Genomic DNA, 12,003 nt, shown 5'->3' on the forward strand with positions numbered 1-12,003 from the left:
TTTGGATTGCACCGACATCTCTTTTCTAATTTTGATCATCTCTTTGCCCTTGCAATTGAAGTTCTTAAAGTCGTCAATCAATCATTTCATTTTATGTGATATGTCTGTATTTAAAATGAACATTTACCACAAATTAAAGGTATTTTATATTATTAGATATATTATTATAAAACATGCTTTAGTTAAGTAGTTATTGATACTTCAAGTGCAAAATGATGATATAAAAACATGATAAAAATGCACTTTTAAGTACTAATCAATGATCCAAAGGAAATTAAGTGAACAAGAACTATACATTATTATTATGAGACAAAACATTGAGGCCAAAATATTACGTACACATGTATTATTCACCCTTCTATATTTTATTGTGAATTTATTATTTAGAATTTTTTTTTAGTAATCAAATTTTGTTTTTGTACTATTACATCTTTTTCATATCAAATTAAAAGACAATTAAATTAAAATTATTAACTAAAATAAAAATTTAAAATATCATGGGCACATGTGCTACTCATCCTTTTATATTTTAGTATAGATTCACTATTCAGAACTTTTTTTATTTTAGTTCTCAAATGTTGTTTTTGCAGTATTACATCTTTTTCATGCCATTAAATTAAATTTATTAATTATAGATAAAATTGAAAGACAGGAATCAAAATAAAAAGATGTAACAAATAAATAATGATTTCAAACTTATCATAAAAATGCTAACTTTAATACTTGGATTTTACAAATTATACATATTTGGTCTCTTAATAGTTTTCCAATTCGATTTTGATATAAAAATTTATTTTTATTAGTTTTTAGTTTTTAATTAAAAGATGAGAATGGATGTAAAGTTCGATTTCGGTGATAAAAAATAAAAATTAGCATTAATATCAATTTTGGCCACCGAACTAGTCAATTTTGGTGTCAAAAGCTTTCATTTGGTGGAAAGTTCTAATTGGATTTTTTTTTCAACTTCAAATTGCCTAAAACGTATATCCAAACTTCAGAAGATTTTTTATTTTGATGAGATATTTTTTTTATTCAATTAATTTGATGTGTTTGTCTATTTCTAATATTATTTGATTAAATAAAAAAATTATGTTAATAAAAAAAATAATTGAACACAATCGAATAAATGATTTATATTGTAATATTAAATATTTTAATCTATATTTACCTCTTGACTTTTCTAGATATATATTTAGTTATCGTTAATAATTTTTTTAATAACACAGATGGTCTTCAGTTTGTTTGATTAGGTGCATGTATAAGTTTTTTGATTTATACCTAATATTTTTATTAAAAAATATCAAAAATTCATGTATATTTATTTATTTATTTATTTTGTTGAAAAGAAAAACATCTAACTTGTAATAAAGCTGCAAGTCAAATAATTAGTTTTATTCATTCTACATTTCATTTTCCATACAGTTTTTTCTTATTTTTAAAGTATTGATTGGGAGGTTCTACAATCCTTGTGATATATGATGGGGTTCTACCAAAACATTACTTTAATTAAAAAAAAAATATAGTTAGTTGGATTTGGATTTTGCTTTCTTATAAAAGTTACTGCATACACAACTGATAGAGTAAGACTGCTGCTCCTTATTCATCCAGCTATCACAAATGATTCTGTTACTAGATTGGTTGCTTTTGCAATATTGTATGGCTAGGGAAAAAAAATAAAGGATGATCATATTTTTTCAAAAAAAATTGATAATTGGTACAAAAATTAATTACTTTAATATTACAAGAAAAAATATTGATTGATTTAATAATATAATAAAAAATAAGATAATAACAACAAATAAAAAAATATTCTACTGGATAAAGTTAAGCTAACACATGAAACTCGTGACCTAGATATAAAATATGTTCAAATTAAATATATATTATATGTCCTAGATTGTGAGGTTTGGATACCTTAATTGAAAAGCATATTCATGATAAATAAAATCAAAATTAAAAAAATTGAGAGACAAATATAGACTAAAATATTTAATATCGCAACCCAAATTACTTACATAATTGTGTTTAATGAGTTTGTTTATTTAAATTAATTTATAATAGAAATAAACATACATATAAAATTTATTAAATAAAATAAAAGGAAAAAATACTATGTAAGGCTGCACATATTATAAATATTATAAAAAATAAAATATTTTTAATTTTTAAAAATAAATTTAATTTATATAAAATGTAAGAAAAATTATTGATGAAGATCAGCATCTTTAAAAATTAAATAAAATATAATTAAAAATTATCATCATTTAAAAAATATTAAATAAGCAAAAAAAATCATAGAGAAAAAAAGTAATTAAAACACAAACTAAAAAATTATGTAGAAATAGATATTAACTAAAAAAGAAAAAAGAAAAAAAAAATTAGACCATGCACTACTGGGTCTGGCAAGTCAGGTCAGCTCCTAACCTATCAAGAAGCTACTAGCACACGGGTAGGTCAAGCCCAAGCATGGAAGCTTCTTTTTTTTTTAAGTTAATGAGGTAAACGATATATCATCTACTCTAATTTCTTTTGAAAAAAAATAAATGATTTGTCATCTAGAATCCAAGATTTTGGCCATTTTGGTAGATAAGAAAACATGGTTTGAGTTTGTTTTACCTAAAAAACTATTTTTAACCTATTTTGACCTAAAACACCTAGAAAACAACTTAGGAACCTTATTAAACCAATCCATAGTTTAAAAAATACACAAAAAACACCTCAAAACCTGAAACCAAAAATATTCTTAAGCTCATTAACACAACCAAAAGACGAAAATCTTCTTCCAAGTGCAGGAGTATCGAAATAATAAATAAACCAGCAAGATCGGGGTCGAACTATATTGTATATATTATAAACAACAACAACAATAATAATAATAAAGAAGAAGAAAAAAGTTGATAATAACTTTAAGATGGAAGATCAATGTGAGGATTAAACAATGATAACAACAAATATCAATGTTAGAAGATCCATTAATTGTATTTTAAACAAGTATAGTATAAACTCCTATTATTAAACTAGAAACCATACACAAAGGAGGTTTCAATCGGGTTATAAATTGTTAACATGATTACATTAGTTATCTTATTCTAATAATGCTAATAGTTGTAAATATTGTCAGACATTCATAATTGTAACTTATCTTAACAACAAATCAAGTTTCTTTCATAGAACAAGTGTCAGATATACCATATGGTTGGAATATGAAAGTGTCAAATATTTGTTGTACCAAGTGTTATACAATATAAATCTAGATTAACTATTTAATAAGCAAATTATTAAAAGTGAACAAGATAATAAATATACAACATGTTAGTATTAAACATTAATATTCATATTAATTTTACACTATACTTATTCTTACACCATTAATATAACATTTTCACCTTGATATAATAAAGTTAGTTAAACATAATGAAAGAGAAAAACATAAACAAAAAAGGACAAAAGTTAACTAAGTAAAGAAAAGGAAATGAAAAGTATAAAAAATATATTAATGAAAGCAAAACTTAAGCATTACAAGAATACAAAGAGAGAAAGGAAGAACATAATCTTATTATGGAAATCAAGATGCCTAAATACATGGCAAATGCCTCATTTTATAGGCCAAAATTAGAAACTATTGATTTGTTAATTAATTGTCAGTGGGTGGCCACCTCTTGACTTGATGACAATCCTTATCTTCTTGTTTAAACAAAACATCATTAATAACGTCATAATTTGAACCAACCTTACTATGAAAGTTCTAGAAAATTTTCTCAGTTTTGCAGGAAAAAAAATTGAGGTCATTTAGGCTTTTAAAACTCGAGATTGAGTTAAATACTGAAGATTGTTTAGGTTGCAGGACAAATTCAGATTTCTACGCTATTACTAAGATTTGGATTTCCAAATAGCAAAATTGAGTCTTGCCTTCCTACGAAAGTTTTAGGCTTATGTCTTAGCTTTCCATCTATATAAAAGCAGACCTAAATTCAAGTTTTACAGCTCTAGTTATGATCCAATTATCGAACAGTGTTTCAGTTTAGACTAAACCAGCATCTCTTTTCTAAGTTTCATCCTTTTTTTATCCTTTCAATTTTAGTACTTTAACTCATTAATCAATCCTTTCATTTTTATGGTAGACATGCATTTAGGATGAACATTTACCATAAATTAAAGGTATCTTATGGTATCAGACTTGATATTATAAAACATGCTTTAGTTAAGAAGTTATTGATACTTCAAGTGCAAAATGATGATATAAAACCTTGATAAACATGCACTTTTAAGTATTAATCATTCATATTTGTTTTTTTAGGCACTTTCAAGGTAGAAAAAAGCACCTAATTCAAACTCCTATCGCAATATGGAATCATTAGACATAAAAATCTACTGTTTTAATGGTCTGAATCGACGCCAACAACAATTTTCTCTCTTTACATTGGAATCCAACATGAATCTATATCTCTTCCCACCAAAAAAAGACTGAAAATAAGGGAAATAAAATTTGGTGTTAAATTTAAATTTTTTAAAATTAAAGGGACCACTTAACCTAAGAAAAAAAAATATGAGGGATGAAAATCAAATTTTAAGATAAATTTCAAAGCTGCCATCTATTTCACCTGTTTTTTTCACTCAAGCCTTTATCTTTCAAATATGTTATTGAGTTCTAATTTGGTTTCAAAAAAAGCTAAATTATGCAAAATAAAAATTTAAGGACCATTTTTTTAAAAAAATACTTCCCAAATTCATAATGATTTGTGAGATGGTGAACGATAATCATGCTATAATAAAAGGAATTTTTTTAATATATGTTAATTTCATTTTTCTTGGAGGAAAAATTATTAATATTATAGTTATAATACCTGGGTTGACTCTTGACTCTTGATTTGATCTAAGGTTTTAATTGCAGGCTGGGTAAATCAACTTATATTAACTTGGATCAAATCTAAAACAACATGATTTTAATATTTAACTTTAAAAGAAATTAAAATGATGTTGTTATTAGAAAATTAGTTTAAGAAAAAAGTTAAATAGAGTTTCATTTGAGTAATAATTAGATTAATTAAAAGTGTATCTGGTATTGTTATAGCTTTTGTAGTTCTGGTTTGAAAAAAAATTATTTTATAAAAAAATATTTTTGGTTGAGGTTGATTTAATATTTATATATATTTGATTAAAACTGTGGTTGAAATTGAGGTTGAATGAAAAATAGTTTAATATGTTTGGTTAAACATACTTTTCAAATTGAAGTTATAAAATAACTAAAAAAGATAAATATTAATATTGATGATTTTTAATTTCAATATTGTAGTTTTAACTACTACTATTACATCATGAAATAAATAATACTTTATATAATATATTTTTTATTAATTCATTAAACTGTCTGTAATTCCATCAGATATGGAATCCATCTTACAAGAACGATAGCTTCCATGACTTCTTGAGCGTACAACAACATCATGTAAAATATCATCAAAACAAAATTGGGATTGCAATCAAATTCTGTAATATATTACGTCATCATGCGATCTCTTTCTAATATGATTATGTAGTGCCATTGATTAATGTTAAACACTTTTTTTTTTAATAAAATGCAATATTTGAGAAAAAAATTTAGATTTTTTCATTTTACTAGGTCAAACAAGTCTAACGCATATAGATTTGGATTAGACTGGTCCAACCATGAACAGTGGAGACACTTTCCACTGTTCACATGCAACATAAACAGTGGAGAGCAGCCCAAACAATTTACTTCTCGAATTGACCAATAACTAGATAAATTAGAAAATTGACAGACATAAGAAGCAGTTTAGAAACCAGCATTTCAACCAAAAAAAATGCATGGTCCCACATAAAAAAGCAGTTGCATTTTAATGTTATTAAATATGATATTTACATAATGAGCTTTAAAAGCAGGTGCTCTGCATAAACAAACACCTTTTAATTTTTTAATTTTCATTTTATTCTAAATGAAACTTCATCTGGGACAAGTTCTAGAGCAGCAGGTCATTGAGTCAATCCATTAACACTTATTAATACATGAATTCCATTGATCATCCCTCAAGCAACAAAGAGGTAACTGGGTTTCCAAGTAAAGCAGTACTCCCAATCAATTGCAATGGGACCAAATCAAATTATCTTACATGTATTTTTTCGTATTAACTTGAGAAAAAAAAATCAAAACCTTTCAGAAATTGCATTCAATATCATCGCATTGCTGATCCAACAAGAAGGTTAATAAAAATTTCTCATATTGTAATAGATTGTGTTCAACAGTCCAATCAATTGTGCTTGCACACTGTAATAACATGCTTAACAATTTCACGAGCAACTAATAACTAGTGCCAGGCTATGTATCTACTAGCTATACGATTGATGTCTTCTTCTTCTCCTTCTTCCTTTTAATGAAATTTTCATTTACAGTAAAGATTAACGAGCCATCAAAGCTAATGTCTTACGTGGGAGAAGGGAGGACAACCAGCACAAATCACAATGGATCCAGAATTTAGGTCTGCATGCACCAGTAAATTTTAGACAATCATCTCTGCTGTCGAAAGAAAAAGAAAAGGATAGGGTCCTTGTGTTTAGCTGATATTGGCCTGCTAGTGAGCTCGAAAGGACGAAAATCTTTGGATCGGCTCCACTTCGCAGCGACGCTGCTTTTCTGGGGGGAGATCATAGATATGCACGAGAGCCACTACAATAGTTTGAAATATAAAGGCCCACGCACCAGAAATCCTCTCTCTCGGCTATCCCTTAAAGTATAACGCCGGGGACAGACCGGAAAGCTTCTCGCATACGATTTCAGCTAAAGTAAAAGGCTAGATTTTGTTACTGGATCATCTCTCTTTTTCTTGTTTTCGTCTTTGAACTTGGTAGTTAAAGTATATGATAAAACAAAACAAAAAAAAGTGTTAGTTAAAGCAAGATACCCTACAGACATAAATTATGGAATTCCTTTAACCAGGAACAGCAGATAATGCTTGCAGTTGAATATTGGCATGAACATTAGATAAGGGACATGCAAAGTCTTATCAATTGTAACCAAACGAAAAAAAAAAATTTGTCATAGATTAAACAATTCAAACATTTTGGGCACATTCACACGGCATTAGTCACAATCCAACTGAATTTACTATGCTTATGAATGACATGCGTCTCCGTATTTCTTTTATATTTCGGTATTTTTACAGTTTTGGTGTAAAGTTTTTTTAAAAAATAATTTTTACTTAAAAATATATTAAAATAATTTTTTAAATTCTTTTAAATCAATACATTAAAATTGCAGAAAACATTAAAAATACATCATTTTGATATTTTTTAAAAGAAAAACTCCTTTAAAAAATATCTAAAAACATAAATATCCTCACTCACTTCTGAACATACCAATATAAAAAGTTGCATCTTTATAAAAGTGATTTGTAAGTTTGATTATGACAAATTACATTAATTTATTTGAAAAATATTGAAATCACAAGGTCCTTTGGTTTTTTTTTTTTAAATATTAAGTATAATCAAGTCTAATGGAAAAGCTCTCTTAAGTGCTTGAGAGAGAATTTCCTCCCATCATATATCATATAGACCATATTAATTCCTCGACTACTCTCTTTTTGTCATTTTCTCCCATTATCTTATTTTTTGTCAAAATAAAAATAAAAATTTCTCCTCTCATTTTAAAAACCTATAAAATTAAGCTGCAATAAAATATTTCTTTAAAAGAATTCAAGGGTTTAAATTGCAATAAACTTTTTAATATATTATGAAATTATAAATATCACTAAAAAAACTACCAAAAATGCTCTTAACACATGGAGAGTTTTTGACACAAAGAGGATGATTGTAATATTTCTTAAATATGAAGAGTTTTTATCATAATTTTAAACTTGAAGATGTTCTATATGATATGATTATGTGTTGAATGATCAATTTCTAATAAATTTAAAGTTAATTATTATGGAAAGTTAGAAGAAGTAGCTGAGCCGCAATATTATAGCGAGCTTAATAAAGTTTTTTTTATTTAAATGTTATTGTTATTGTATCATTGACAGAGAAATCATAATAGATCCCTACAATGGTAGGGTCAAAATTAATACAAAGGTTAGACTTTGTAACATCAACAATGTCTTGTATTATTTTTTTAATTTGCTGAATTTTTTAGGAAACATATAACACTCAATTAAAGGAGAGATATAAAGACAATCATTTGACCCATCCAAAACTTGATCTGAATTTGTAAGTGGAAGCAAGATTATTTGGTGGACTTGATAGAAATTAAGTTGATGATATCTCAAACACTACAACTGGGGATGTATGGACGAGTTATGGTGTATCGACCGTTGGTTCCTTGCAATTACGTTTGAGCTCCCAATCTCCAGTTGTTCATGTGATTGTACAAGAATAAGTTAAAGTTTAGACGACCCAGTTTAGTGATGAGATGAACCAACTTAGGTCCGAGACAACCGAACTTAGGCGATTATATAAGGAGCTATTATCAAACCTTATTGGTACATGTGATATATCTCATCATGATTCTAATGAAAATCTATCTCCTCCTCCGTATATCTCATCATCCACCTGATTCTAATGAAAATCTATCTCCTCCTCCTCTTTTAGCTTCTGTATACTAAATAAATTGTATTTAATAAAATTTTTTAAATTAATAATAAAGCTTTGATTTTTTTTGTTTTATCCTTTTTTATGATTTGATTTTTTTTGTTTTATCCTTTTTTATTTTGTATATGTTTTGTTTATTTTAATTTTTTTAAATATTAAATAAAATATTGATGGAATTATAGATGAAATCTAAATCATAGACCAAATAAGTCCCTTAAAAGGTTCTAGGTAATTGAAAAAAATTATTGAATTTTATCACTAACAATTACAAAAAGAATTATCAATGAACTAAGCCCTTTAAAATATTTTAAAGAGTTCAAAAAAAATAACAGGACTTACCACTTACAATATATGAATATCTGACAAGAAACTACGATGTGTAATATGAACTCGATCACCAATGAAAACCAATGATTTATTCTTTCAGCAATATGTCATATTTATTTATAAAATTACTAATATAATGATATCAATATATTTTTTACATGTTTTTTGTGTTTATAAACCAGTGAATGATGATATTATTGGTGGAATAACAGATAAAAAATTCAATAATTATATATTTTTCAATAAACAGTTATTATTAATGATTTTACTATTAAAATTTTTCCTAATAGAATCAATGTTTGAATAGCGAAAAAACAATCCCTTGATATTATACAATATTGTGGTTGTAATTATTTGACTAAAAATCATTCAATTAATCTTATTTTATAAAAAAACATGCTTACAAAAGGCATAATTACAAAAGCTTTTTTTTTCTTTGAAAAATGTATTCTTTTAGCATTCAATCCCATGCTTACAGAGAGAGAGAGAGAGAGATACCAGGAATACTTAATTGGAAATTTCACATTAAATTAATCCCTCTACACAAGAAATTCTACACCAAATAAAAATTTAAATCTCCAGATTAAAAATGTGCCAATAATTAAACTGCAAGAACAAATCTTATTGAAATCTCAAAAATACGGAAACGAAAACCATGAGCAAATGTTGAATAATTCAAGATGCCAGCAAACTTAATAATTAGGTGAACAGCGACATCGATCCTCCACAAGCTGGAATCCAGCGAAGAGACAAATTGATGGCTAAATATATTTGCGAGGAAATTAAAAAGAAAAAAATTGCAAAAAACCTGTGCTCCCTCGGGCATGGAAGGGGACCCTCAACTACATGAATAAAACAGAACGTCCACTGGACTCCACACTGTCCGAACATCGAAAATTAACACAGATACAAAAGCCCTAAAAGGCCAGTTAATAAATCGAAAGCACTCACTCACCAACCGCGAAAGCAAATACATTAAGAGATTCTAATACTCTGTCCTGATGTGGCACCTCACCATGTAACGAGAGGGAAGAAAATACGCGCTTTCATGAAAAGGAGAGAAATTAATCATTGAGTTTCTTTTTCTTTATTATCTCATGCCCTGTATGAATTAGGATAAAACCTCAGTTACTTCGCTGCTGATATGAATAGTAGTATAGTACTGAAGAGGTAACCCTTTTTTTTTTTTTTAATTCTGTCTTCTATTTTTTTTTTTTTTAAAAAATTCATCTGTTGTTATTTATTAATTTTGAATTTATTTTTATAATTTATTTAAACTTATTTGTTACGAGGTTGTGTAATTTTAAATAAATATCTTAATAGTTAATTAATGTTTAATTTTATAAATATTTATTTTTATCATTATATCATCAAGTAGATAAATAATTTAAAAAAATAAATGTGTTAAATTCAGCAGTGCAGTCAATTATATAAATTACAGGTTTGTGATATTAAGTTATAAAACCTAAATCAATTCAAAATGTTTATATAACAATATTAAAAAAAATATTATCTTGAAATTTTAATTCAAAATGTTTCTATAATAATATTAAAAAAAAATATTATCTTGAAATTCATTTGAAAGCCATATTGTTAATGATCTAGATCGCAGATCTATTTGAAAGTCATATTGTTAATGATCTAGATCGCAGATCTTGTGAGTTGAGTCATGATATCATAATCAATCTAATATAATTTAATATGTTGGAGATTTAATATTTATAAAAGATATTAACTTAATAAAAAAATTAAATTATACTTTTGATATATTTTCTAAATTATTTTTAAATTTATCAAGTTGATTAGATTATGTTAAAATAATTTTTATATAAATTAATTTTAAATTTATACTAAATAAAAAAATAAATTATAAGGTTTTAAAATTAACTTGCTGTATTAGAGTTTGGTAATAATGTAAAACAACATCGTGTCCTAGTTTTTTTTTTAACATTTTTTTTTGTCCAATTTGTAGCTAAGTGGAGTTAGTAAACTAGTTTTCTTCTAAAGTATTTCATTGAAAATTAAGATTATTTGAGACAATATGGAAGAAATAAAATAGAGAAACAGAAGCAGAGAAATTCATAAGAGGAAAGGAATAAAGGAAAAAATACAAGTAAGATGAGAACCAAGATTTTGATTAATTATTGCTGGAAAATATTTGTTATGAGAGTACATGTGTCAAGCCTTCATCCAATCCAATCTCAATTAAGTAATCCCAGATGCTATTATTTTGCCACACAATAAAATCAATGTACTGATCACATGTTCCATAACTGTTAAGATCGATGGAGAACGATCGTGAGATTCTTTTATGATGTGTGACAAATTGAAGAACTGAACAAGTATGTGAAGGAGGAGGACATGCGCTAACGCCTTCCTATGGAGCATGCAACCTTAACAAGAAATCAAGAAAGAGCCATGAAAACATTATCAACTAAAAGCATATTGTTATCTGCCCCACATGCCATTGTACGGTGATTCAAGGGCGGCAGCAGCGGTTTTTTGGAGCTTCAAGTCCTTGTAGAACTTCTTGATAAATTCCTCAGCTGCCTTGTCCACTTGACTGTCTCCTTCATCTTTTAGTGGGAAAGGCGAGTCAGTTATTCTCAACTGCCTCACCATAGGACTCTTTCCAAATCCTGGCAGCGACAATGGTGATGCTTCAACGGCGCTGGCTACCTCAGGATTGTTTAACATTTCAAGCATCTTTTGCACAGCAGCAACAGTGGTGACGTCGTTATACTTGTAAGACTTGGCAAAAAGGTTGAGTTGGTGCTTGCGTTTGTGGGTGTAGAAAGGGTTGAAATTAGCCGGGCTGTTGCTGCAGCTAAACTCGTATTCTCGCGGGGAAATGAAAGAAAGTGCGTCATTGGAGCGGCAACTGAAAGAAGAGTGGTGGTAGTTGTGGAACATGAGGTTGCATATGGCTTTTTCTGCTAGTTTATTACCTCGTTTTAGCATCAAATGGAGATCAACCATTATTCTGCTCTTTGATATGCTCTTTCTTACCATGTAGAATATAACTCGTAATATGTGCCATAATTTCTTGCCCACTTCCGGTGTGCTTGCTGGCTCCAT

The 12,003-nt window shown here is 27.4% G+C and overlaps 1 protein-coding gene across 1 annotated transcript; it reads right to left on the minus strand.

Moving 5' to 3' along the window:
• Window positions 1-11,373: 11,373 nt before the first annotated feature.
• Window positions 11,374-12,003, minus strand: LOC105142457 (uncharacterized). Its single transcript, XM_011050097.1, has one exon. The coding sequence runs from the start codon at window positions 12,001-12,003 to the stop codon at window positions 11,374-11,376; it is 630 nt and encodes a 209-aa protein (XP_011048399.1).

This window comes from Populus euphratica, unplaced genomic scaffold (genome assembly GCF_000495115.2).
Source record: "Populus euphratica unplaced genomic scaffold, PopEup_1.0 scaffold189.1, whole genome shotgun sequence".
In the NCBI taxonomy this organism is placed as follows: Eukaryota; Viridiplantae; Streptophyta; class Magnoliopsida; order Malpighiales; family Salicaceae; genus Populus; species Populus euphratica.

Coding starts and splice junctions, on each gene's coding strand:
- LOC105142457 (XM_011050097.1), bottom strand. CDS start 12,003: ATGGAGCCAGCAAGCACACCGGAAGTGGGCAAGAAATTATGGCACATA.